This window comes from Maniola jurtina, chromosome 8, assembly GCF_905333055.1.
Source record: "Maniola jurtina chromosome 8, ilManJurt1.1, whole genome shotgun sequence".
Lineage (NCBI taxonomy): Eukaryota > Metazoa > Arthropoda > Insecta > Lepidoptera > Nymphalidae > Maniola > Maniola jurtina.
Window position 1 is genome coordinate 11,186,879 of NC_060036.1, and position 27,781 is coordinate 11,214,659.

Consider the following 27,781-nt stretch of genomic DNA (forward strand, 5'->3'; position numbering starts at 1 on the left):
GTAGCTTCTTTCAGCGTACTTTGACTTTGCTCAGACAAGACACAGTTAAAATGAGACCGATATTAAAGTATCTTACTTAAGTCTGTCTCGTTTAATTCCAAGTAAAGTCTGAGCGAACACAAAGTACAATCCATGAATCTCAATAATCAATAGGTAATGATAAAATCTAATCATGAATAATGGCAAACGCCGCGCCCCTGTAACGTGTTACTCGTTCGTTGTTGCGAAAATTAGAATTTAGGTACATTATTAGTTCGTAATATAGAAGCTGATAAATACTGCATTGATTGACGATTGATTATCGTGGTGATATGAATATGTAGATAAGATTAAAAAGAATATGGGATTAAGAAGGTAGGTATTTTTAGCTTCGTTTGTAGCGGTCAAATCAAATTGCTTGACAGTTTTATATTATTATTTGTATAATTTCAAAATCTGAATAACTTTGTCTATAAAAATAAAAAAAACTGCCAAGGGTTACTGGTAGAAATCTCTCATAAAGATAAGTACTTCCCTGTCCACTTTTTCTTTCTTTTTCTCTTTATTGTTACAACTTTCGGATTTGGATGAAATTTGGCATGCATCTTTGTATCATTCATCTTGTATCGCAAAAAATCAAAGAGTTCACACGAGATTTTTAAAAACGTCAATCCACGCGGACGAAGTCGCGGGCATCAGCTAGTACTTAATACTTACTTAATTTAAACCATTTTGGCTGATAACCTCTGCTTTTGATAACTAACTTGAACTCTTAATACTCGACCTCGTTAAAGTTTTTGATGATAAGTAAAAGACAACGTAATAATATTTTAGATTAAATATTTATAATTGACTGTACTTGTTTTATACAAGCAATTATATTTCACCGTTTTTACGAAGATTTGTGGAAAAGAATTTTAGAACTCGATGCACGGGGTGCTAGAATGAAACTATATCTTAAACTATATCTTAAAAGCGCAGCGTTGGAATGGGGATGATGCCTAGGTCAAAAATAAATTATGTCTTAATTATTTTTTCTTATTATTAGTATTTATTAAATAGAGGGTCTTCCAATTTTCGTAAAATCCACATTCGATGCAAGTTTTACGTTTGCAAAACATTTAAACTATCGATTTAATTAAAAGAGTACGTCAAATTACGTTAAATATGTATGACGTCACATCTGTGTACAAGGTGTATTTCATACAAGCTCCCTTTTTTTGAGGTTTAATAAAAAGTCGCTGATTTGACTAGTAGTCAGCATTTCTTTTTGGAAGACTCCCCACTAGGTGGACAGACGACATCAAAGGAGTCACAGGGCTGCATTCAGGCGACGCAAGTCCCTACAAGAGACGTACCTATGCTCAGCCGTGAACCTCTATCGGTTGATAGGTAATGTAAATAAGGGAATATTATTCTTAGTGATAGTTACATACTAAAGAAACATTATAGGACAGAAAGAAAAAGCCTGAGTTTATTATAAAAAGTCTGTAAGTACTAGGTTTCCAACATCGATGTTTTCCAACCGGTAATTCGAAAGCTGATCTGATTAGTGCATTTTGCTCTTGACTGGACCTCTTAGTTAAGGTAGGTAAGCGAGCAGAATAGACTAGACGTTTTCATTTTTGTACCTTAAACAGTCTTACATTCCTACTTGGTAGAGCCAAATCGACAAATTGATAATGCAGCTTAATATACCGCTTTTAAAAGTATATATTTCCAACTATAGTAATCAGTTCAGTGTCTGTGCTCGAGCAAAATGATTGGTGTGGCCATAGCGATATTGTTAATAATATTATTATGTGTGCGCTTGTACAAAAATGCATATATAAAGCCTGGTGATAATTTCCCACCCGGTAAGTACTTACCTATTTTGAAAATTAATTATTTCTTGATAAATAATAATTAGTACCGATTGTATCTCGTAAACCCCAATAGGTAGAGTTGTCACAGAATTTTCTATTCCCACCTTATAGGCTGACTGAAGGCATCTTTACATTTTCAAAACCAACAAAACAAAATATTTTTTTGGAAAATATTCCAGACTCTGAATCATTGGAAATTCCATATCTAGGTTTTTGCATAAAAAGAGTTGGCAAAACATTTATCCTAAGTCCTAACTTGGACATCTCTTCGTATGGCATTAATATTATGAGGTCCAGTGACAAATTATTTGAGTCAAAGCTTTTCTTGTCTTTAAGCTGGAGACTGACTTGTACCGTTTGTTTGTAATGTACCATTTACAATTTGTTACAAGATTGTAACAAGATCATTGTGTGCTTCATTTTTAATCAAAATGGCAGACCTGCACTGACTTGTAATTGCAACGCTCAAAGAGAATTTGCGAAAACCGACAGTTGAGTGGAGCACAGAGCGCTCGCCGCAAATGATACATTACAAGTCAGTCTTTGGTTTGAGTTACAAAATCTCGATACAAAATATTACAAGTCGGTCTCCAGCTTTAAGAAAACCCAAAAAAAAAATGAGAAAAATTAAACGCTTTGTAGCTATCAGTACCTATTGTATACAGGGTGTTTGGTAATTAGTATATAATGACGACACGTACCCATGCTACTTTGATCTGATAAATACAATGCTGAAGTAAAACGACGAAATTAAATTATAAAAATTTCCATTCAAAATTTTAATTTTTTTTATGACCAAGTTTTCATGGCCCTAATGTGCCCTAACTCACTGAGATCGTTGGCCTCGGCCTATCTAAAGATGGCCAATGATCTCAGTGAGTTAGGGCATGTTAGGGTCATGAAAACTTTGACATAATTTTATTTTTAAATTTTGTATGGAAATTTTTATAATTTTATTTCGTCATTATACTTCTGCATTGTGTTTATCAGATCAAAGTAGCATGGGTACGTGTCGTCATTATATACTAATTACCAAACACCCTGTATATGTATACTGCACTCCACTCCACTCTATGCATATACTGTATATGTAGAGTGGGAATTAATTAAAAAGATATGTATCATAAGAAATATCATTGATGATTTTACCAACTAAAAGTCGCGCTAAAATCCTGTCTGTGAGCAATAAAGATTATTTTATTAGACACATTTACCTAATGTACAGTCTTATGTTTTAACGGTGAAGGAAAACATCGTAAGGAAACCTGCATGCCTGAGAGTTTTCCATAATGTTCTTAAAGGTGTATGAAGTTCACCAATCCGCACTGGTCCAGTGCAGCATGGTATGCTATGGCCTAAACCTTTCTTATTCTGAGAAGAGACCCGTGCTTAGTAGTTGGCCGGCGATGAGTGATTATGATGATGGTACCCCACTACCCTAAATTATATTATATCCATACATTATTGACCTTTGATTAAATCAGAAAAACTATTTTATGTGCATTTTCAACTAGTTGAATTGTAAAATAAACTAAGAACTGACAACTGTAGAGGTTAGCAAATATTTAACGATCTAATGGAAAATATGTACCGCCACTGCGCGCGACCAGAATGTTAGTTTAGTAAACAGTTGATTTTCAACCATATCAATGTATATGTAGATTGATAGGTATGTTATAACATGTAGGTACTTAGTTCTTAGTGTCCGTGACTTCAAAATCAAAATTTATTCATTGCATGTAGTTCGGAATAGGTCCTAATTCCGCACCCTCCGCACGGATGTTGGTTTTCAAAAATCGCGGGATTACACTTCGATTTCCCGGGATAAAATGTAGCCTATGCGTGAAATCAGGTTACAAGCCATCTCTATTAAAGGAAACGTGAAGGGGTAACAAACATCGAACCATCCAAACTTTTACATGGTTGGACAAGTTCTGCACCCGTATGTATCTTACTTAAAATTCCATGTACACGAACGCAGCAATAAACCTCTTAGTTTCTGATTGAAACCGCTAGGATATGAAACGCCCTTCAGGTATTAATATTCCCCTCCATCACACTTCACACTAATATTATAAAGGAGAAAGTTTGTATGTGTGTGTGTGTGTGTGTGTGTGTGTGTGTGTGTGTGTGTGTGTGTGTGTGTGTGTATGTTTGTTACTCCTTCACGTAAAAACTACTGGACGGATTGGGCTGAAATTTAGAATGGAGATAGATTATACCCTGGATTAGCACATAGGCTACTTTTTATCCCGGAAAATCAAAGAGTTCCCACGGGAATTTTAAAATATCCTACATCCACGCAAACGAAGTCGCGGGCATCAGCTAGTTTTTAATAAGTTACCTTCGAATCAAGAGTGAATAGGCATTTTCTAGGCAAACGCGCTGCATAGGCTATGTCATCACTTGCCAGCAGGTCTGATGGCAGCCAAGCGCTAGTTTATTTTATACTAGCTGATACCCGCGACTTCGTTCGCGTGGATGTAGGTTTTTAAAATTCCCGTGGAAACTCTTTGATTTTCGGGGATAAAAAGTAGCCTATGTGCTAATCCAGGGTATAATCTATCTCTATTCTAAATTTCAGCCCAATCCGTCCAGTAGTTTTTGCGTGAAGGAGTAACAAACATACACATACACACTCACACAGACACATACAAACTTTCTCCTTTATAATATTAGTGTAATTCAGCCAGTCTAAAAAAATACACTTACACTATTCCAGGACCACCAAGCCTACCCTTGTATGGCGCATACTGGATCGTTCTCATGAGGCAAATAAACAACCTGGGTGGCTCATTGAGAACTCTTGCCAAGGACTACAACACTAAAATTCTCGGCTTCTACCTCGGCTCCTACGCGACCATAGTGATTGACGATCCAGAACTGATCAAGAAAGGCCTGTACAATGAGGACTTTGATGGACGCTTAGACATTATCATAGCACGCCTGCGTTCGTATTGGAAAAAGCTTGGTGAGTTTATTTATTTTTAGACTTACTCGTACTAGCCGCTGCCCGCAACTTCGTCCGCGTACAATTTCTAATTTACAAATTAACAATTTTTTTCGCTGCAAAAAGCCAACTGCAAGTTAAACCCGCGACTTAGTAAAATTTCGAGAGCGCCTATGTCATAAGAGAACTCTACTGTCAAAATTGTAAGTTTTTAACCCCAGGGTGCACTGTGCTTTGGGTGCTGTGCTTTGATTGATCAGTCAGTCAGTCAGGCTAGTCTTTTTATATGTAACCATAGAAGATTGCGTAAAAAAGGACAGACAAGTAGGTATAAAAATACCTATACATATTATTAAAGAAGAGGTCAGGTAAGTTTATTCTTCGTTCGTTTATTCTTTTTTCTTGGTCCGTTTCTATACTTAGGTATTAGATGTTGTCCGTCCTTTGTACCTACTTCGGGCCGCTGGTGCAACTTTCTATCGGATTCAGCCAGTGAAGCTCACTTTTAAGCCCGATTCCCACCAATTGCGTATGCAGCACGTACACGTGACACGTGCGTAGAGACGCGCGTGAATCCATAGACATAACTGCACGCATTACGTCTATTTGAACGTTCACGCCACGCAAGCGGTATGCCATGTTTCATACAGTTCCATACATTACAACGCAATAGTACGCGCTACGTCTACGCTTACGCCACGATTACGCACCCTGTGTAAACGAGCTGTTAATCTTACCTTCTTAGATGTCCAACCAAACCGCTGAAACCTTCAAGGAGTGTTGCTGGGTAGCCAATCCTCGTCTAGATACTCCTTTGCATTTGAGCAAAACGTGTTCCGTGTTCTGTCATGTTCTGCATAGAAGGCTGCTGTAATATCTACTTGTGGTACTTCGCAGAAAGAATAAGCTTAATTATGTACCTACTTTTCAAAATCACTGATCGACCCTTCAATTTTATTCATTTGCACTTATTTATAAACATCTATTTATTCAAATATCTAACCTTAAATGACTTGTGGTTTACATCAAGGCAATAGAGGATGTTAAACCACTAATTAAATATTATAGCCTATGTATAGTTTCAATCATGTTACACTGGCTATACCTACTTTATAAATCGTACCAATGAGACAAAATCGATCTACAGTAATTTGCATCATCGATGCAATCATATTAAACGTAGACAAATAATTATATACTATTAACTGTAATATTTCTGTTTACTTGATCCACATAATATTTAGGATACAAGATGATGCCCGCGTCTTTGTCGTTGGTGACATGAATGAATTGAATTGAATAAATTTAGGTTTAAAATCCCGTGGAAACTTTGCCATTTCGCTACGTTGTTACGACGTCCGCCTCCTATTCGGGAGCTCGGAGATTCGGGCACGCACCTCTAACCTTTCGGATTTTGGTAGGTAGGTATGTGCGTTCTCGCTTTAAGAGGGCTCTCTCCGTCACTCGTTTCATACAAACGTAGTTCCAATTTCATTTGAATATTAAGCAACCAAAGTCCATGAAATTTTGCAAACATATTCTAGAACTAATATCTATGTCTGTGGTTTTCCAGATTTCTGTTAAAATATTCGGTTTCAAAGTTACGCGGTCTTAAAAATTTACATACAAATCCTTGAGCCCCTGTAATTTCAAACTACATATTTTTAGAAAAATCTAAAACACCACAGACACAGATATTAGTTTCTAGAATATGTCTGCAAAATTTCATGGACTTTGGTTGCTTAATATTCAAATGAAATTGGAACTACGATTGTATGAAACGAGTGACGAAGAGAGCCCTGTTAACGGTGAAGGAAAACAACAACATCGTGAGGAAACCTGCATGCCTGAGAGTTCTCCATACTGTTCTCAAAGGTGTGTGAAGTCTACCCATCTGGTCTATCAAGTGTGGTGGACTATAGCCATAAGATATAGGAGAGCCATACTAAGATACATAGCTCGTACTCTGTAGTGAGACGGCTATGGGATGATCATGATGAAGTGTAACAAATTTTTAAATATGGGGAACATAATATTATTCGTAGACTAAAAGTTGTTAGTTTTAATGATAACAATTAGGTACGTGACGAGAGCTTAATCTGATATTTTTTATTTAACCCTGTATATGATGTCCGAATCTTTGGGAACTCTTTGATTTTGAACCGCAAGGATGCAAGGTACCTACTCTGTACAGAATGTCAAAAACGATTAAACGGATGGGCGGTGAAAATATCACAGACAGACAAACAGACATAATTCCGCCACATTTCGCATTTGTGATATTTATTAGTATGGATGATATGATCCTAGGTCAAAGATGAGTGCCTGCGACTTGTTGCATTTGGAGAATAATATCGCCAAGTTGACCTTTGAAACTGCAATATTGTTGTGACGAGACTTGAAACCAACAAGCCATATACGAGTAATAATAGACTGTTAGGTACACGCAGCTGTTGTTTACTTGTATCTAATAGTTAAATAGATAACAATGTTAGCTATGTTCGAACATGATATTTAAATATTATATTATGTGCAAAAAAGTAGATCATCATCATTAATTCATCAACATTACTTAAATAGGTAGTAGGTATGCAATGCATCTAAAGTAAAGAGCATATTTTTTTTTAATTAAAAATATTAGCCATTTGAATCATGACTAACATTTTCCTTTCCCCTCCAACTAAGCGTAAAGCTTGTGCTAGGAGTGGGTACGCCGTACGACAATAGTGCAACGGGTGGGGTTTGAACCGCCGACCTTTCGGATTTCAGTCCGCTGCTATAACCGTTGAGCTATTGGGGCTTAAAATACCGCATTTGGGTCGCATTCGTAAATCTCTGATCTATCAGCAAGAATAAATTTTATGCGCCATGTAACCTCTGAACTTGACTCTGAAACTGACTATCTATATCATTTTTATCCAATCTCTGAATACCTGTTAATACGGCCAAACCTTTCTCATTCTGAGAGGAGACCCGAACTCAGTAGTGAGCCAACGATGGTGGCTGGATGGATGGATGAATAGGTAGGTAGGTAATTATTATGATTATCATTTCAGTGGACCGGAAAACTAACCTTGGATAAAGCGTCTGCCTTGTGTTGAGAAGATAAACAATAAAATAATTAATGAATGCAACAAAATAATAAAACAATAAGTTAGAATATAAATGATAATATCTTGTAATCGCTATTGACCTTAGCAGATAAAAACCGGCCAAGTGCGAGTCAGACTCGCGCACTGAGGGTTCCGTACTCGGGTATTTTTTCCAACATTTTGCACGATAAATCAAAAACTATTATGCATAAAAATAAATAAAAATCTCTTTTAGTATGTACTGGTAAAGCCCTTTCTTATGATACCCCACTTGGTAGGTATAGTTATCTTACTTTGAAAATTGAGACATCTTTTTTTTTTGATCACAAATTCGCGGTTTTCAGATTTATTCCTGTACTTGTGCTATAACACCTACCTACCTGCCACATGACTCTAGGTCAACAGGAAGTACCCTATAGGTTTCTTGACAGACACGACGGATGGACGGACGGACGGACGGACGGACGGCGGACGGACGGACGGACGGACGGACAGACAGACAGACAGACAACGAAGTGATCCTACGTGTATTTTGATTAAACTAACGTTATGAAGTAAACTAATGAAGTTTTTTTTTGATGTTTTACAGGTATCTTCTTTACTGACGGCTACTTCTGGCACGTGCAGAGAAGGTTCTCCTTGCGATACATGAGAGACTACGGCTTTGGAAGACGAGCGGAGAGCCTGGAGACTGTTGTTGCAAATGAAACTAAGGAAATGATCGATATGGCGAGAAATGGTCCTAAATATCCAACTGAAAATGTAAGTAATTTGGGTGTTCATAAACACATAATTTAATTAACATTATTAAGATTGTATTTTTTTATAATATACAAGTTGTCCCTTGACTGTTATCCCACCTGGTGGTATAAGTGATGATGCAGTCTAAGATGAAAGCGAGCTAACCTGGAAAGGGTGTGGCAGTTATTATTAAATCCATACCCCTTTGGTTTCTACATGGCATCGTATCGGAACGCTAAATCGCTGTGCGGCACGGCTTTGCCGGTACGGCAGTAACTAGCCACGGCCGAAGCCTTCCACCAGGAATCAGACACGCTACCGTTGCGCTACGGCCAGCGTCACGCTGATAGTAATTGATCAATTACTCATAGTAGTAGATAGGATAAATAGATACTTACCTCAAAAATTTTAAAAATATACCATAATTGCATATAGATAACTGCAGGAGTATTATTTTGCTAAGTATCAAGAATAATTTTTGTAACTATTGTTATCTGTACAATTTATAGAAATGTTTATTATTCAAAATGCCTTTCCTACCGAGAAGAAACAGTACAGCAAGAAACTCGTCGGTTGCTCTTTTCAAAGATTCGATTCACAATAATAATAATATTATTCCATGTTTAAAGTGGCGAGCTGCAAGTCAAATCCACGGTTTTATCATTTACATAATCTTCGATGGTATAATCATTATGTTTTTAGGGTTCCGTACCTCAAAAGGAAAAACGGAACCCTTATAGGATCACTTTATTGTCTGTCTGTCAAGAAAACCAATAGGGTACTTCCCGTTGACCTAAAATCATGAAAGGCAGATAGGTAGGCCACATCATTTAAAAAAAATTAAAATGTGTTTCAATTTCAAAGTAAGATAACTAGGTATACCAAGTGGGGTATCATATGAAAGAACTTTACCTGTACATTCGTAAACAGATTTTTATTTATTTTTTATGTGTAATAGTTTTTGATTTATCGTGCAAAATGTTAGAAAAAATACCCGAGTACGGAACCTTCACTGCGCGAGTCTGACTCACACTTGGCTGGTTTTTTTCAGGAGCATACTTTTCATAGATTTTTATACTTGTGTAAAAGCAAATCTAAAGCTAATTGCGGGTTAAAGTAGTAATAAAATAAAAATACTGAATATAAAAATAAAAATTACGTACACATTTTAATGCAGTTTCATGAGGGTTTGGTAAAAATATGGCTTTGATACCGAAATCTATTCCTAGCTAAATTTATACTAAATGCTAATAGATTAAATTTTAATATGATTCTTACTAATTTTGTCTTTTTCCAGGAATTGGTGAAAGGGGACTTGATATGCCTACAACACTATTTCGACGTACCATTTATGAATGGTATGGTACACATTTTCGCCCGCACCACATTGCCCAGGTCGGAGTACAAAGTTCTATGGGACCTAGCTAGAGAAGTCATGCTCTTCCAACGAGGATCCAACGATTTCGGAGGCGCTATAACTTTGACGCCGTGGCTGAAAGATGTTCTACCCGGCTACAGTGGGTACAGGGACATGAGAAGGGGAAACCAAGCTTTGTTGGATTTCTTTGATGTAAGTGATAGACAAAAGTTGTGAAAGTCTGGATAGCTTCTTTATTGATTCGATTTCGATCATGCGCAAATAAATAATTTTGTACACAAATCATTATTATTTTGAACTAGTTTGAACCGTCTAGTTTGAACCCACAACATGTGCTATTCAAACAAGATTTTATTCAAAATATCACTAAGTTGAATAATAGTAGGTCTCATTTTCCTGTCATACTCTAAACACATTTTGGCCAATTTGTAGACTTCGTCAGCTTTTACCCATATTTTAACAACAGGATCCAATAACGGGGTAATGTCGTTGTTTACTACATTCTCTTCAACATAATGTTTTATGTTAATATCTGCTCCATTAATTTCGACAATAGGTTTCAAACCAGTCAGTAATTCCAAAATAACTATGCCGAAACTGTAAATATCGATTTTCTGTGTGACAGTGCCATGCATGCCCTCTGGTGCCATATATGCTGGGGTTCCTAATGGACATGTTGTAACAAACGTTGAATCATATTGTTTAGCCAAGCCAAAGTCACAGAGCTAAAAAAAATTATACATATAGTTACGAGTAAGTATATTAAAATGTTAGGAAAGAAATCTTCAAAAGACTGCAATCACAAGTGTGATTATTTGATTTGCAAATGGCGATGCTTGCCTTATACTAAAGTCAACTTTTTCTCCATAAAAAATAAAAAATAAAAAAATAAAATAAAAATAAATAAAAACTTTTGATTTTGAAGATATAGGTATATGGAGGAACGAAACCCAGAAGGGGATTCCAAATCTTAGCGATGAAATTGAGAATGTAAGCTATAGACGGCGGCATAGAACGTCTTGCCAATGGAATATGATTACGTGATAAGTGATTATGGAAGTGGAATATGGATTATGAATATCATCTTACCTTTGGAACACAATTTCTTGTCAAAAGTATATTAGCGGATTTAATATCTCCATGAACAAAATGTTTTATAGATTTTTGTGAATCTGATTCCCCAACTACATTTAATATACCTTCTTTACTTTCTTTGGAACTAGAATGCAAATATTTTAAGCCCTCCGCTGTTCCTATGATTATATGCATCCTTTGAAATTCGTTTAATATTTTGGCTTTAATATTCTGTTGCAGTGAACCGCCATCAATATACTCAAAGACAATGCAGGGGAAAGGACCATTCATAGAGAAACCCAGTATAGGAACAATATTATTGTGTCTGAACTGAGAAAGGCATTTAACTTCTGTGTTAAATAATGTAATGGCTATATTAGGTTTACGGGGTATGGCTAAGTGGCTGTGAGCTTTTTTAACAGCAACCATTCCGAAAGTAGGATCTTTTCCAACAAATACATCTCCAAAGCCCCCGCTGCCTATTCTGCCTTTAGGGCCATGACTTGGATCATTAATTAAAAATTTAGCAAAATTCCCTGTTATGTTGTCTAAATCATCATAATCAAAATGAATCAAATTAGTGTTTTGAAGTACAGCACTTGCTATTTCTGTGGGCATGTTCCTATGTGATTGTGAGCTAGCATTGTTTCTCTCACGAAGCATGTAACTTGAGCCTCCTATATTCATAAACTCTTGATCCGGTAGCATTTCACTGATGCATGACTTATTATCATTTGATTTCACAGCTGTGCTCTTGTCATAGTCTGAATGAGCCAAATCAGTGTCTGGAAGTAGAGCACTGTGTATTCCTGTGGAAATGTTAATATTTGGAAAGGAGGTCTGATACGGTTTTGGATAATGTTGGTAAATTTTTTGGCTCTTCTTGTCTTTTGACTCATTAGTGATGTCATAACTCTCGTGAAGCACGTAACCCGCGTTTTGTATATTCATAGACTTTTGGATATGTTGTTCTTTGTTAAAATCTATAAAATCAGGTGTAGGTTTTACTTGATCTGGTAACATTTCATTGCTGTATGTCTTATTGTCATTTGTGCATCCCTTCTGCCTTGTAGACCCATTCTCTTTTTGATTTTTATTTGACGTCACAGCTGTGCCCTTGTCTTGTGGTCTTGGTTCTGCGCTTTCATCGCTTATTTTAGTCTTTGTACGACCTGGTTCAGCTGGGATGTAACTTGGGCGTTCAGGTACGGATGCTATTTTAAAGAAATGAAAATATATATTATTTAGTTGTTTTACCACCAATTTTTTTATCTCAGTATTTTACATTGGTCCTTAATATTTTTCTGGTTTTAGTTGAATATTACCTTATCTTAGAGTTCCGTACCCAAAGGGTAAAACGGAGCCTTATTAATGTCAATCTGTTGTCTGTCTGTCTGTCTGTCCGCGTGTCAGCGAGATGGCAGTTTATGCCATTTCGCTGCGACATATTATAGATCTCACAATAGAGAGGTTCACAATCTTTCGACAATTCACAATCTCGCGAGATAGATTATAACTTAACCGTATTTTCAATTTTACGGTGGCATATATAAGAATAAATTTTTTTTCAAGTGCGCTCAGAATTCAAATTTAAAATTCTAAGAACAAAGAGAAATGTTTCATAATTATTCATTGAACTTCTTTATATTGTTTACTCAGGGTTTACTCAATAAACTGAATACATACCTACACAAACTGAACACACAATAAACGGATTAAGTAGGTTTTAGGTTTAATTTGATTTAATAAAAATAAAGTGTTCTAACGGGTCACTTAATTTAACTATAAATATCAGTTTCATTATGTGGTATTTGTAATAGAAAGTAAAAAGATATGAAAGTACCCCAACCATAGACCACAATTCGTCACGTTCGAATTTCAACTCGTACTTTGCTCGCTAGCGAGCAAAATTACCATTTTCCACGCAGATTTCAAAGGCCAAAGGAATTTATTCCGAGTGAGTGAGATGAGAAGTATATTATACTTTTATAAACCAAATCTTAAGTTCCAGATAATACATACGATTCAACATTATGGCAACTTCTTCAGCAGCCCTGCTGAATATTTGGGATTTGTTTAAAATTTCCTTCAAAGTGCCCAGTGTGGGTCGAATCCTGCCTGATGTACCCCACTCATCCATTAGTATATCAGTGCAGTTCTGATTGGTAGCTTTTGCATGCTCTTCTATGATTCTAAAAAAAGGATTTAGGTTAGTTTAAAAGGACTTAGGTTAGTAGGTACATAGGTATTTATACATAGGTACATAAAGATTAGTATAACTATCTTTTATATTTACGTAAAACCTAGATGATGCTCGTAAGTCATCCGCGTATGTTTTGGGTTTTTAAAACTCGCGTGGGAACTCTTTAATTTTCCGGGATAAAAAGTAGCCTATACCCGTTTCAAGAATGCGAGCCACCTCTGTACTAGAAATAGATGATATTATTATCCGCGACTTCTTCAGCATTTATGCCAGACTTTGTTGAAATTGGTTAATAAATTGAGGAGTAAAGAAAAGACAACAGATACACTTTTGAATTTACAAATTACGGTATTAATACTGTAATTTGACTAATTAATATTATGCTTAGGTATAAAGAAGAAAGCGAACAATTTAACTGCATGGTGACTTACCGGATTTGCTCATTGTTGTATTTAGGTTCAAAATCTTCACTTTGCAAGTCTTTCGGTATAACAGACATTACCTTCTTCCAATCTTTATTTTTCTCTAGAATACCGACAACTTTACGCAATGCATCTGGAGGGAGCTTACGAAGTTCTACGTTTCGGTACATGATGCAGTATTACACGTCTTGTTTCAAGGACTAAAACAAATTAAATGGATATGTGAATGAGGAAAAAACAGGGAAAACTTACCTATCTCAAAATTTGTTGACCTGTGATAACTTTTATACTTAGGTACCAACTGGGATTTTACGTTTTGATCTTAGTAAATAACAAAACTGTTATCGAATTAAAACGCAATTATTAAGATATTTTGATGGTTTTCATTTTTAAAGAGTATAATAATGGCAGAAAAAGATATTTTGGTAAAATCACTGACAACAACGCCCAACAACTGCAAAAGTAGTTAAATAATCCAAACTCAATTGCCTGGCCGGAAAGTCGCCTATCGTCCCTATGTGTAGTTTTTATCAACGACATCATTGTATTCACGATTATTATTATAAAATGCGAAAGTGTGTTTGATTGTTTGTTTGTCCCTACCTACCGAAATAGACCCGATTTTTTAGCATTGCCTAAATCAGACCTGGAGAGTGAGTTAGGCTATTTTTTATCCCCGAATTTCGAAGACGTGGCCACGAGGGATATCTAATAACCATATAATAGGTAACCTTAACCCACGCAATGGAAGTCTCATTCTAACAGATGCCTACCTACTTTACTTATTATAATATTTTTGCAAACAGCACGATATCTCCATTTGATATTTATTTATATTTAGTCCATGCAGCGACATGCTTATCTCATAGAACCATTACAATAACCTTATTTTTTTTACGTAGTCGTTTTGTCATATTATGCGCGATAAATTGGATCTGATCTTTCATAACGTCATATTATAGCTTACTAGATAATGCCCGCGACGTCGTCCGCGTTGATAGTTGATACTTATTCCTACTTGGGCATTTTCAAAATTCCGCAGGAACTTTTAAATTTTCCAGGATAAAAAGTGTTAAGTCAGGTAAGACATCCTACCATCCTACGTTCCTTTCAGCCAAATCGGTTCAGTCATTGTGGCGCGAAGAACAGGCTAACAAACATCCAAACTTTCACTCTAGTCTAGATACTTTTTCAGAAAGCCTTTCATCTCAAGTAGGTACCTACAACAAACTTGTGACTTACAAACAAACAACTTACGAAACTTGTTTTTTATTTATTTTGGTAAAAAAATATTTAATTTTAGATCAGTTGTCACATAAAAATAAAATAAAACCACTCAAGTTCGAATAGACTCGCGTATTGAGGTTCCGTGCTTTGAAGGAAAAGTATGTACTTAGATATTTTGCAACGAAAATAAAAATATTTTTGAATCCTTTAATTTATAATAAAGTTAGGCAAGCATTATTTAAAACTATCCATACTAACCACCATCTAGTATAGTTTCTTCTAATGTTTTTTACATATCTCGACTCTAGTATCATAAGGTCGGATGTGTACTTCCGACCAAACTCACTTTTTTACATAAAGATAATGAGCATTTCGGGCTCTTTCTGCCCAGCTGACACTTCAAATGAATGTAATTTCCAAATAAATATAATAATAATTGCTCTCTAGTTATTTTGCTAAAATAAGCAGATGTGGCCGACAGACGGAATGAATTCAAATTCAAATGTTTTATTCAAAGTAGGTACAAATGTACACTTTTTGAACGTCATAAATAAAATAATTCAATCAGAAAACATAAAATCACACTAATATTATAAAGTCGAAAGTTTGTATGTGTGTGTGTGTGTATGTTTGTTACTCCTTCACGCAAAAACTACTGGACGGATTTGGCTGAAATTTGGAATGAAGATAGATAATATCCTGGATTAGCACATAGGCTGCTTTTTATCCCGGAAAATCAAAGAGTTCCCACGGGATTTCAAAAAAGCTAAATCCACGCGGGTGAAATCGCGGGCATCGGCTAGTATAAATTAATTGTACAATTTTAAGCTAGGTAAATAAAGTATAAATAATAATTTTTAAACAATAATTCATGAATTTCAGCACCAAAGCAGTACGAATGACTAAGTCGTACTAGTCGTTAATTTTTTTACAGAACCTTAAAAAAACCATGCCTTATATTCGCTTGGTTAACCAAATTAATTTTAAAATAATGAAAGTGCCCACCTATATCCTAAGCGATTTCCTTAGACCGTATATAGACCGTACCTGTCTAAAACTATTTAGTACCTATTTCGTAAAAGCTTATAAAAATAACATAACTCGTAGGATTATTTCACATAGTAAGGAAAAAAATCTTATTAGGTAGGTATAATATAAATAATATATATATAGGTATAAACAGCAATAAGCTATATCCTATATGTAAAAAAACAATAGATCTTTTCACAATAATAATCAAAAACATGATTTCTGTAAGGATTCCTTTTATCACTATTTTGTTACGGAATCCTAAAAACGGTATCTATAAGCAGAATGCCAAACTGAGGCTTTGACCGGTAACGACCTTTGATTCATATATACCTACCTAAGTATTTTTATTCGATAAGCGTTTGACTGCAACACAAACGATAGAATGAGATTATAATAACAATAATATTATAATAAGTTCACCAGAAACCAGTCTTGATGGAAGAAAAGTTTAGAATAATGGTAGAGGTCAAGTTAATAGACCCTCCATGGATAGGCCATTCGTCGCGCGCAGACTTGGCATTCATAGGGTATATCAGAAGCTCAGAAAGGGGTCTGAATATTTTAGTATGGAGCCTGGTCTTTGCCCGCGTGGATTTATGTTTTTTGAATATCATGTGGCAACCTTGGCGGCAACTTTACATGCAAGAGATAATTTGTTTTTACAGAATTTAACTTCCACGTGTACGTACCTATTAGTTTCTATAGTAATAAGAACACTAATCAAAATAGTCAATTTCGATAAGTATCTTAAGATATTTTTATTAAGTAGGATAAGTTTTTTTTTTAAATCTATAATTTAAGGAGTTTTTCCTTTCGGAACATGACACTCCGTGACATTTATTAAATTACCTACTTTCGTAAGGTCTTCTTGTACAACCGTAACAGAGCCCTAACCTCATCCAACAGAGGTTGGGATAGGGCGCCGTTACAGCCCCCAATCTGGCGAAGCATGGGAAATAGTGTAAATAACTCCCATCTCTCCGCCTTGTTACCAACACATTCCACGAATAAGTGGTGTACGTCCTCAGTAAGTAGTATATAATATTACCTAACTCAGAGTTATTTTTTGACAGAAATTTATAAAGCAAGCAATGGCAACGCATGACGTCAAGTACGATCGTCATTTCTTGGATGTTTACATTAGAAAGTGGAAAGAAGAGCAAGAGACCGTCAGACGAACGACATTTTCAGGTTAGTTTTTAGGGGTGGTTTTTTAAAAACCAGAGGGAACTTTGATTTTCCGGTACAAGAAGTAGGTTATATCCTTCCCCGGAACGCAAGCTGTTGCTGTACCAAACGTCAATATGAGCCGTGAAAAGCTAGCAGACAGACAGACATACTATCCCATGGATTAAAGAATTCAGCGATTGTTCCTTTTACTTTATGGTAGAGCCAGTCCCGCTATCTATACTAATAAATAAAATTGAAGGGTCGCGTCTGTTTGAACGGGTTAATCTTCGGAATGGCTAAACATAATATTTTGACGGGACTTTCACAGACAAGTAGAAGCTTAACCAAGGAGTAGCATAGGCTACTTTTTTAACCGATTTTGAAAAATGGAGTTGTGTTTTTCTACCTATGTGATTGATCTCCGAGATTTCTGAACCAATTTGCGTAATTTTTTTTAATCGTTAACGGAACTTTGCGATATAGTTCCATAAAAACTTTGTATTCCAACTCCTCAATCCTGATGGGGACCTGACCAACCCACGCGGGCGAAGCTGCGGGCATCATCTAGTGTAAAATATAGGTTCACAGTTCGTACCAAAAACATAAAATATTCCACTGTAGGTATAATAATATTATATCCTTATATCCTGCCTACACAACTCCACACTATCTATTTTGTGACTCAACTCTACACGGCGACATAGAATTTTTAATTTGTGTGAATTAATAAATTATCATTATTATAGAATTTACACTTCGCCAATGCCTCGTAATTTTCCACAAAAAATATATATATGAGGACGTTGCATAAATACCATTAATGCTGCCACAAATTTTATATTAAGTAGGTAGTTATTATTACCTAGTATACAAGTGTAAATTAAAAATTTATAACACCCCCGACAAGTGAGGGTTACAGTAACTAGAAAAGACCGAAAAGACCTGATAACTTTCAAACGGCTGAACCGATTTTCTTGGACTATTCCGCGCCTACGATCCAAAGTATCTGAGTTTTCCAAAACATCATTTTCAAATAAATAATTATGTATCAAGGCAACGTCCATCTTGACAGCTTGACATTTGTCAATTGACATAATATATTATGAACCTAACGGTTATCTAACCTTCTTTTCTACAAGAAAACTAGAAAAGAGCTGATAACTCTTAAACGGCTGAACCAATTTTTTTGGATTATAGCTAAGAACACTCTCGATCAAGCCACCTTTCAAACAAAAAAAAGTAAATTAAAATCGGTTCATTCGTTTAGGCGCTACGATGCCACAGACAGATACACAGATACACAGACACACAGATACACAGATACACACGTCAAACTTATAACACCCCTCTTTTTGGGTCGGGGGTTAAAAACAAAGTCTCAACAGGCATCCCACCCCAAAGGATTTTGAGAAACTCCGCCTGATTGAAGCAAGAGCGGCTCCAAGAGTGGCAGGTTCCGGGTTCGATTCCGAGCAGGGGAAATTCAGAATCGTATAATTTCTTTTCCTCTGGTCTGGTCTGGTGTGAAGCTTTTTTACCACTCTACCGGCAAATACGTGTAGAAACCAAGGGGATATGGAGTCAAATCGATTGACATACTGATCCAAGATGATATGCTTTTTTATTGACTTGAACATGAATAACCATCGGAATGAAGGTTTTTTTTTTACAGAGCACCAGTTCCAGCTCGTCTGTACTGACTACATGTTCCCAGCGTCCAGCGCGGTTCAGGCCGTACTTACATTTTTGGTCGAAAGGCTGTTGCTGCAACCCGAAATTCAAGACAAAATTCACGAGGAAATCGACAGAGTGGTCGGATGCGACCGCATGCCAACGCTAGATGACAGACGGAAGTACGAGAAATGAAAATATAACTTAAAATTTAAAAAAACCCTCGACACTAAAACTCTATAAGAAAACTAGAAAAGAGCTGATAACTTTCAAACGGCTGAATCGATTTTCTTCGATTATAGCTAAGAACTCTCTCGATCAAGCCACATTTCAAACAAAAAAAAAACTAAATTAAAATCGGTCCATTCGTTTAGGTGCTACGATGCCACAGACAGATATACACGTCAAACTTATAACACCCCTCTTTTTGGGTCGGGGGTTAAAAATATATTTGTTGAATAAATATGCTAAATAAGCATTTAGCGTGTGATCGGCGAAAATGTCAGATTGCCACGAATCGTCACAAACTACAGTAGCTCGAGTTTCCTAACTATATACCTACCTACTATTTTAATCTGCGGCCCAGGTGGGAGCAGGAGCGGGTGGAGAAGTTCTTTTAGATAAGAATTTAACTCCAACTTCCATGCAATAGAATCCATACTAATATTATAAATCCGAAAGTTTGTCTGTCTGTCTGCCTGTCGGTCTGTCTGTCTATCTGTCTGTCTGTCTGTCTGCTACCTTTTCACGGCCCAACAGTTTAACCGATTCTGACGAAATTTGGTACAGGGTTAGCTTATATCCCGGGGACGGATAGGCTATTTTTTATCCCGTTAAATCAAAGAGTTCCTACAGGATTCCCAAAAACCCATCCGCTTAACCGATTTGTATGAAAGGTACGGAAGTAGCTTGCGTCCCTGTAACTGACGTAGGCAACTTTTTATCCCGGAAAATCACACAGTTCCCACGGGATCTTCAAAACCCTAAGTCCACGCGGACGAAGTCGCGGGCATCCTCTAGTAGAATATATTTTACTATAACTCCACTCCTCTCTGCTGATGTGCGTTGCGCCTTATGAGATCTATTTGTTTTTAGTATGCCGTACACCGAAGCGTGCATCCGAGAGATCATGAGGTATGAGCCACTGGTGCCTCTTGGAGTGCCTCATAGAGCTATGAAGGCTTCGAAGTTTGGGGGATATGACATACCTGAGGTAATCTTCGTAATATCAAGGAAAAATGTAGCATTCATCAAAGATTTTAATTCCTCTGTTTTAATTGGTCTAGGTATACCTAGATCTCAAAACCAATCAAGTTAAAGGACTGTGGCCACGACTTCGTCCGCGTGGATTTAGGTTTTTAAATCCTATGGGGTGTTCCGGGATAACTAGATGAAAGCTAGCTGACATAAAGACACATTCGCATGATGAGTTTCGCAGCATTATCATCATCATTATCAACCGATAGACGTCCACAGCTGGACTTGTAGAGACTTCAGAGTTCAGTGCCATGGTGAACGCTGTGGTCTTACAATTGGGAGGTCCCGGGTTCGATTCCGGCAGGGGCAATGGGTTATTCCACTAACCCCCATTGACAATCCCCATCAATGGAGATTTGTGAATGAGTACTTTTCCACAAATCCCCATTGAGTTTTTTGGGAATTTATGATTTCTATTTTGTAACTGGTCTAATCTGGGTCTGGCTAGTTACCACCTTGCTGGTAAAGTGCGATTGTGTGAATCATCCGGTACGATGCCGTGTAGAAACCAATAAGTTAACTGAAAAGTATAATGAAACTGCAATAGGTACCCCTTCCAAGTTAGGTCGCTTCCATCTTAGCTTGCACCATCTCTTACCACCAAGAGAGATCGCAGTCAAGGGCTAACTTGCAATGGAATAGAAAAAACTTTCTTAGGGTCTTATATAGAGAGTTATTGGTGGTCTATTATAAAGTCATCGGGAGAGAACCTACTTAAACATGCAAAAATTCTAAATATAGGTAATGGTTTGAACTGTAAATAGCTAGGATGTCACTCAGCCTGTTTTTCCTTTTACCCTTACTTACCTTCATTGAAGTAGGTAATAAGTAAAAAATATTAGGCAATAATATAAAATTCTAGCAGTGCCGCAGCTAAAACTAAAATATCTATAGATTGATAAATGAGTAGATAAAGATAGCTTAATTAGTGAGTTTCCTGTGTAGTGCGTACCTAGCTTATCTGTTTTTATTTAAAAAACCGGCCAAGTGCGAGTCGGACTCGCGCACCGAGGGTTCCGTACCTTGAACTTGACACCACTCTATTAATTATCTTCACATGCAAATACAAAAAGCTTGTACGCAAACTTTTGAGAGATATTTACCATGTTAGGTATTTTAAGACCATAGAAATTCGATATTTCTCCTGTAATCTAATATAATAAATAAAGAACTATTTTCTGTAAGTATTTCAAAATTTTGGCCTCCCTATTTTTGAAGATAAAAGATTGTAATGAGCTATCCTAAGCACGATTTTCATCTATCCTGTTAAAATTTTAAAACTAATTAAGTACTTAGTTCAAAATAATTATATAATATATGTTATATTTGAGACCCTCACAACAGGCCCTTTAATTAATTGATGACAGTTTATCATCGGAACAATTTTTTTTATTTACATTTTATTAACAAAAACTTATTTATCGCCTCAAGTATGGTATTGTAGGTACCTACGTATAATAACAAGGTATCACCATAAGTTACTATACATATTATTTTAAAATCATTATGAGGTTTCTAAGGAAATAATGACCACCAAAGTTCTAACCAGCTAAAAAAGCTACGGAACTCTACCTCAAGCATGTTCGGAGTTCTAGCACGCATTTGACCGGTTTTTTTTTTTTAAACTTGTTTTACAAAATGTTTTTTTTTGTTTGTTGTTTGTGGGAAACTTCCCACGATTTTTGAGAATGTTTAAAAATAGCGCACTTGATTATACCTGCAATTGTTATTATTCATTAATTGAAATGATATAATTAGTATAACTAGGTAATGTTGGCAAGTCTAAAAATTTTCGTTTATGAGATAATTGGTACCAAAGAAGAGGGAATCAGCTTAGCTAGCTGCACTTATTAATAAGATAATAATATTTTTAAGGGGGAATGAAAATTACATGCAAATCGGAAGTAAGTTCTCCGAAATCATAATCTTTATTTTTCTTTTTAATTATGACTCGACCATTAGTTAAGAATTCGTGCCAAAATTCTCAAAGAATTTCTCATGAATGATTTTGAGAATGATTCTCAGACTCTCAAGATTGTAATGAAATGAAATGAATGTAATGATAAAAGATTTATATTTTCGGCAAGGAAAATGTATTTACGGTTAAATAAATTTAATTATTATTATTAAATTTTTAAAATAATTTAATTAACTTTAAAATGTTTTTCCGTTGATCTAAAGTTTTCATCCATAATGGATGCGACGATGGTGCGACTTAGCTTCTAAGAATTTTACTGATTTTTTTCTAAAAGTACTGATTAGCTTCTGATTAGAATTGCTTTAAATATTTTTGATTAAATCTAACATGTAAACTGGTTTAATCTAAGTATGGTAGTAATAAGGTCATTACTTATTAGGCATTATATGAATTATTTTAAGACATGGCCTTATAGGCGGCGCTTCCAAAATCGATGCGTTTTACATAACATGAGTTAGACTAGACCCGTAGTCGGTGGACGGTGACGGATTTTCTTTACAGGGCACGAGGATTCATGGAATACTCCTTGGCGCCCCCTGATGCTTTGAAATGAAAGAGAAAAAACCGGCCAAGTGCGAGTCAGACTCGCGCACTGAGGGTTCCGTACTCGGATGTTCCGTATTTCTTACAACATTTTGCACGATAAATCAAAAACTATTACGCATAAAAATAAACAAAAATCCGTTTTAGAATGTACAGGTAAAGCCCTTTCATATGATACCCCACTTGGTATAGTTATCTTACTTTGAAAATTGAAACACATTTTAATTTTTTTTAAATGATGTAAGCACAAATTCGCGGTTTTCAGATTCATTCCTGTACTTGTGCTATAAGACCAGACAGACAGACAGGCAGACAAACAGACAGACAGACAACAAAGTGATCCTATAAGGGTTCCGTTTTTCCTTTTGAGTTACGGAACCCTAAAAAGGATGAGATGTTGACAGATTTTTTACAGTAGGTACTTCTACATTGGCTTAAATATCCTATTGCAATTTGCATAGGTATCTAGATAATAATATGTATCACATCGTTTAGATTTGTTATTCGGATTTTGAAAATCGCGTCACTTCTAACATTTTCAAATTAGAAATGCGGACATAATGCAGGTAGTCGTATAGTATGCATTTCCGCATACAGTATATTTCTGGATATAAATGGTTTTTGATAAGAATCAAAGAACAAATATAATTGGTACTTAAAACACAATATTATGGTAATTTGATGAAAAATTAGTATTCGAAAAGGAATCTCAAGTAAAAATCTAAGTCGTATTTCATAAATTTACAACAAAGCAGTATCTAGTTGGCCTACATAGACCGTGAAAAAAATTGTTTTTTTGAGAAGTTTCCACTAGCCTGTGCTGTGGGAGCTGTGTGCCTAGTGGGAGATTTTTAACCTATTCGATCGCGTAAAAGTTAACTGAGTTTTGTATGGAATAGAAACAGCGCCATCTTCTTGTCACTAGATGGCGCTGATACAAAACGCAGTTAACTTTTACGCGATCGAATAGGTTAAAAATCTCCCTCTAGGCACACTGAATTTTACTTTATTGCGTCGCGTCGCGTCGTAACAAATGAAGAGATTGTAGGTAGTTTTGGTAAGGTAAAGTAAAAGGTAGCTTCTAGGTACATGATAGCCTAGTGGATGCTAGTGGTTAGGACGTCCGCCTCCTATTCGGGAGGTCGGAGGTTCGATCCCGGGCACGCATCTCTAACTTTTCATAGATAAATGCGTTTGCATGTGTGTGCAATTAAAAAAGTATCACTTGCCTTAACAACGAAGGAAAACATCAGAAACCTGCACGATGTTTTCAAAGGTGTGATGAAGTCTGCCAATCCTCACTTAGCCCGCGTGGTGGGCTATGACCAATATGTAAATTTAGCTTTCTTTCATTCCAATAGTCTTTTTAGGTTTCCGTACCTGAAAAGGAAAAACGGAACCCTTATATGATCACTTTGTTGTCTGTCTGTCTGCCCGTCCGTCCATCGTGTCTATCAAGAAACCTATACCTAATTACCTAGGGTACTTGCCGTTTACCAAAAATCATGAAAGGCAGATAGGTAGGCCTTATAGCACAAGTAAAGGAATAAATTCGAAAACCGTGAATTTGTGGTTACATCATTATAAAAAAATGTGTTTCAATTTTCAAAGTAAGCTAACTATACCAAGTGGGGTATCATATGTCAAGGGCTGTATCTGTACATTATAAAACAGATTTTTATGCATAATAGTTTTTGATTTATCGTGCGAAATGTTGAAAAAAATACCCGAGTACGGAACCCTCAGTGCGCGAGTCTGATTCGCACTTGGCCGGTTTTTTTCTCTTTCATTTCAAAGCATCAGGGGGCGCCAAGGAGTATTCCATGAATCCTCGTGCCCTGTCTATACTCTGTAGTGAGCCGGCAATGGGTTGATCATGATGATTATTAACAAGTTAGGTATAAAAGTCGCTATTTATTTAGACAAACGCTTCTACTTCTGTGGAGTGAGCCTCCTATTAAATATGTTCCTTCCTAGAAGATGCTGCTAGGTATTCTGTAGTTTTACGTAGAATTTTTGTTTCAGAACTGCGTAGTTTCCTTTAACTACCTTTCTTTGCACCACGACAAAGAAACCTGGGGCGATCCAGAGAACTTCAGACCAGAGCGCTTCATCGAGGACGGGCAGCTACAAGTATCCAAGGATAAATCCCTACCTTTTGGAGCCGGTAAGAAAACCTTTATATAAAACTAGTTTTTTTACGCGTATTTGTTCGCGTCAAAGGTCAGTCTTTTTAAAAATGTAGCGGACTCCACACACCGACACTAAATGGCGCCACAGGTATTTTCAATTACTCACTACGGAGCCTGAATCGCGCAAACGAAGTTGTCACTACCTAGCTTACTTAAATATAAGTACAAGCTTATCCCGCGACTTCGTCCCTTTGGATTTACCTTTTTAGAGTTCCGTACCTTAAAAGGAAAAACGGAACCCTTATAGGATCACTTTGTTGTCAGTCTGTCTGTCTGTCGTGTCTGTCACGAAACCTATTGGGTACTTCCCGTTGACCTAGAATCATGAAATTTGGTAGGTAGCTAGGTCTTATAGCACAAGTAGATGAATAAATCTGAAAACCGCGAATTTGTGGTTACATCATTAAAAAAAATTAAAATGTGTGTGTTTGTAGTATTTATTTCTTCGTGCCTACTGCATAGTGGTCGTTGGTCAGTATCTTTACCTTTATTTGCCGTATCCACCCGGTGACAATACAAGTCAGGTAAAAATATCTACGTAATTCGAAAATTTTATTCTAAAGGTATTGTATTGACAAAAAGACAGTCGTTGTCCTTCCCGGGTCGTTCATTCACCTGTGAAGTTGCAAGAATGTATACGAGACAATTGTCGCAGGTTTCTTTATGTGATAACGATTTATTTATTTACAACGCTAACACGAGCGGATAATTCAGTCATAAATAAGGAAATACCTAACGGTTGCAAAAAAACAATATTTTTAGAGTTCCGTACCTCAAAAGGAAAAACGGAAGGAACCCTTATAGGATCACTTTGTTGTCTGTCTGTCGTGTCTGTCACGAAACCTATAGGGTACTTCCCGTTGACCTAGAATCATGAAATTTGGTAGGTAGGTAGGTCTTATAGCACAAGTACAGGAATAAATCTGAAAACCGCGAATTGGTGATCACATCATTAAAAAAAAATTAAAATGTGTTTCAATTTTCAAAATGAGTTGACTATACCAAGTGTGGTATCATATGAAAGGACTTTTCCTGTACATCCTAAAACAAATTTTTATTTATTTTTATGTATAATAGTTTTTGATTTATCGTGCAAAATGTTGGAAAAATACCTGAGTACTGAACCCTCAATGCGCGAGTCTGACTCGCACTTGGCCGGTTTTTTTCGTTTGCAAAAACCACTAATATCGAAATTGATAGCCTTCATTCGAAAACACCTAATAGTTTTATTTAAGTGCTGTGAAAACCTGTTAAAATGGCTGTTCCACCTTGGTTTAGATATCATACCTTGTTATTAAACTATCGCTATGTTATTACATATTATAACCTGGCCGGCAAGGAAGTGGTGTTCGCCAAGGTTAACAGCCATCTATTCATCACACCGCTCACTAGAGGCGGTAAGTACTTACCTGACCACGATAATATCTCGTGCCTCGCTCCAGACCAGCTAATCCTGTTTAGCTAGAAAGATCGAGAGCCTTTCATCTTCCTAGCCCTACAACGAAGTTAATCAGACTTCGAGATTGGAGCCCTAGATTGGAGCCCGAGTGTTTAAGTCATCAACTAAACAAACAACTAAATCTCATTCGTTCTAATTTTTCTCGGTCCTCAGATGCTCTTCGGCTTTTTGGACCTTCCTGTGTGCTGTCAGCAATTTTATCGCAAATAGCATTGAAAATTTATTTGGCGGTCATTATCCAGCACAATATACTCTTCAGTATTGATACTTTCAATATTAGGTATTAAATGAAATTGAGCCTATCGACCGCACACAGTTCCCTCCGCTCGGCGAAAATTTAAATCCTATTTATTCCCTGTCCCGTGGGAATTCATAAAAAATATATTTTATTCCTTGTCTGTATCACACAGGAAACCCCTGTGCAATATTTCAGCTTTCTGAGTCCAAGGGTTTGGGACTGAGCGTTATGAATCACTCAGGGACTTTTCATTCACAGGTGATAGTACTGATAAGGTATCACAAAAAAAAGGCGGATATTTTTTTAAATCCTGTATTTTTTAAAAGTTCACAATATATTGCAAATCAAACATCTGACTGATGCTAGAGATCAACGATCGTTACGTAAATAGGCCACTCGGAGTTGATGCCGCGTCGTAGGTGGGGCATTGACCCGAGTTTTGCACGCTATACATTGCGGGTTGGACAAATACTAAATCACTAAAACTACAAAATAAGGGAAATAGTTCTTGGCATTGGATTGTGTTGAAGTAGTATAATAATTATAACCTTAAGTTTTTGCCAACGTTCTGGTTACACCTTGTATATTCTGTGCTACTGCACTACCAAGCGAGTCGAAATAAATCGAATTGACTTTAACTTTTAATCTTACACTAAGGTTTGGTCACAACTCAAATCAATCTTTAATGTAAGGTGAATACTTTACAATTTCACAGGCAAGAGGCTCTGCGCAGGAGAAACTTTCGCTCGGCAGTCGATGTTCCAAGTGTTCGCCGCATTCATGCAAGCGTTCAGCGTCTCCACGGCAGACGGGAAGCCATTGAAGCAGCCCATGACAAGAATACAGGGCATCATCACCACGTTGCCAGAGTTTTGGGTCCGCGTCACACCTAGATTTTAGCGGCCTTAGATGCCTTACCACAAAAAAATTAAACGAGCGTTGAACGCTTATTTTAAACCTGACAGAGTTCCCATACAAAAACTATTAAAAGGTCAATTTAGTCATCAACTTGTTTCATTATTTATAGTAAGACGTTAAATGTCTAAGTACTGTAGCAAAGCAATAAACTTGACTAAGTACCTAAGTTTTCCTACTCACTTGTCCCTTGTAGGTACCTACTGTGAGAACACTGCAAGTTGCTAGTTGTAGGAGTACTCGTTACGACGCATTTTTTCCTGAAAAGAAAGCGATGTAACTCATAAAGCATTGTAAAAACTATGGCATTACTTCTAATCTACATAATATACTTTGCTAATTAAATAGGTACATACCTACCTATATATATTTTAAATACATTAACGTTTCGACTT

General features: G+C 36.4%; 2 protein-coding genes and 1 long non-coding RNA gene across 3 annotated transcripts; 1 reads left to right on the forward strand and 2 right to left on the reverse strand.

Annotated features, from left to right (window-relative positions):
- Nucleotides 1-1,002: 1,002 nt before the first annotated feature.
- Nucleotides 1,003-15,329, reverse strand: LOC123867473. Its single transcript, XR_006796427.1, has 3 exons — nucleotides 15,225-15,329; nucleotides 2,402-2,406; nucleotides 1,003-1,016 (listed from the first exon to the last, which is right to left on the reverse strand). It is a non-coding gene; the product is annotated as an uncharacterized LOC123867473 (long non-coding RNA).
- LOC123867450 (probable cytochrome P450 304a1) lies at nucleotides 1,638-27,475 on the forward strand. Its single transcript, XM_045909494.1, has 9 exons — nucleotides 1,638-1,835; nucleotides 4,567-4,815; nucleotides 8,476-8,648; nucleotides 9,925-10,197; nucleotides 17,037-17,154; nucleotides 18,806-18,986; nucleotides 19,900-20,017; nucleotides 24,608-24,749; nucleotides 27,187-27,475. The coding sequence occupies exons 1-9, from the start codon at nucleotides 1,739-1,741 to the stop codon at nucleotides 27,369-27,371; spliced, it is 1,536 nt and encodes a 511-aa protein (XP_045765450.1). The 5' UTR covers nucleotides 1,638-1,738; the 3' UTR covers nucleotides 27,372-27,475.
- LOC123867440 (LEAF RUST 10 DISEASE-RESISTANCE LOCUS RECEPTOR-LIKE PROTEIN KINASE-like 1.1) lies at nucleotides 10,219-14,523 on the reverse strand. Its single transcript, XM_045909478.1, has 5 exons — nucleotides 13,977-14,523; nucleotides 13,714-13,904; nucleotides 13,102-13,271; nucleotides 11,095-12,293; nucleotides 10,219-10,730 (listed from the first exon to the last, which is right to left on the reverse strand). The coding sequence occupies exons 2-5, from the start codon at nucleotides 13,872-13,874 to the stop codon at nucleotides 10,341-10,343; spliced, it is 1,920 nt and encodes a 639-aa protein (XP_045765434.1). The 5' UTR covers nucleotides 13,875-13,904; nucleotides 13,977-14,523; the 3' UTR covers nucleotides 10,219-10,340.
- Nucleotides 27,476-27,781: the final 306 nt, after the last annotated feature.

Bases quoted from the DNA above. Each gene is read 5' to 3' on its own strand.
- LOC123867450 (XM_045909494.1), top strand. From the start codon at position 1,739: ATGATTGGTGTGGCCATAGCGATATTGTTAATAATATTATTATGTGTG. The intron at 8,649-9,924 runs GTAAGTAATTTG...GTCTTTTTCCAG, and splicing joins CTAAATATCCAACTGAAAAT to GAATTGGTGAAAGGGGACTT. The intron at 18,987-19,899 runs GTACGAGAAATG...ATTTGTTTTTAG, and splicing joins ACGCTAGATGACAGACGGAA to TATGCCGTACACCGAAGCGT.
- LOC123867440 (XM_045909478.1), bottom strand. From the start codon at position 13,874: ATGTACCGAAACGTAGAACTTCGTAAGCTCCCTCCAGATGCATTGCGT. The intron at 13,272-13,713 runs GTAAGTCACCAT...TCCTTTTTTTAG, and splicing joins TACAACAATGAGCAAATCCG to AATCATAGAAGAGCATGCAA. The intron at 12,294-13,101 runs GTATGTATTATC...TCTTTAAAATAG, and splicing joins AGTTGCCATAATGTTGAATC to CATCCGTACCTGAACGCCCA.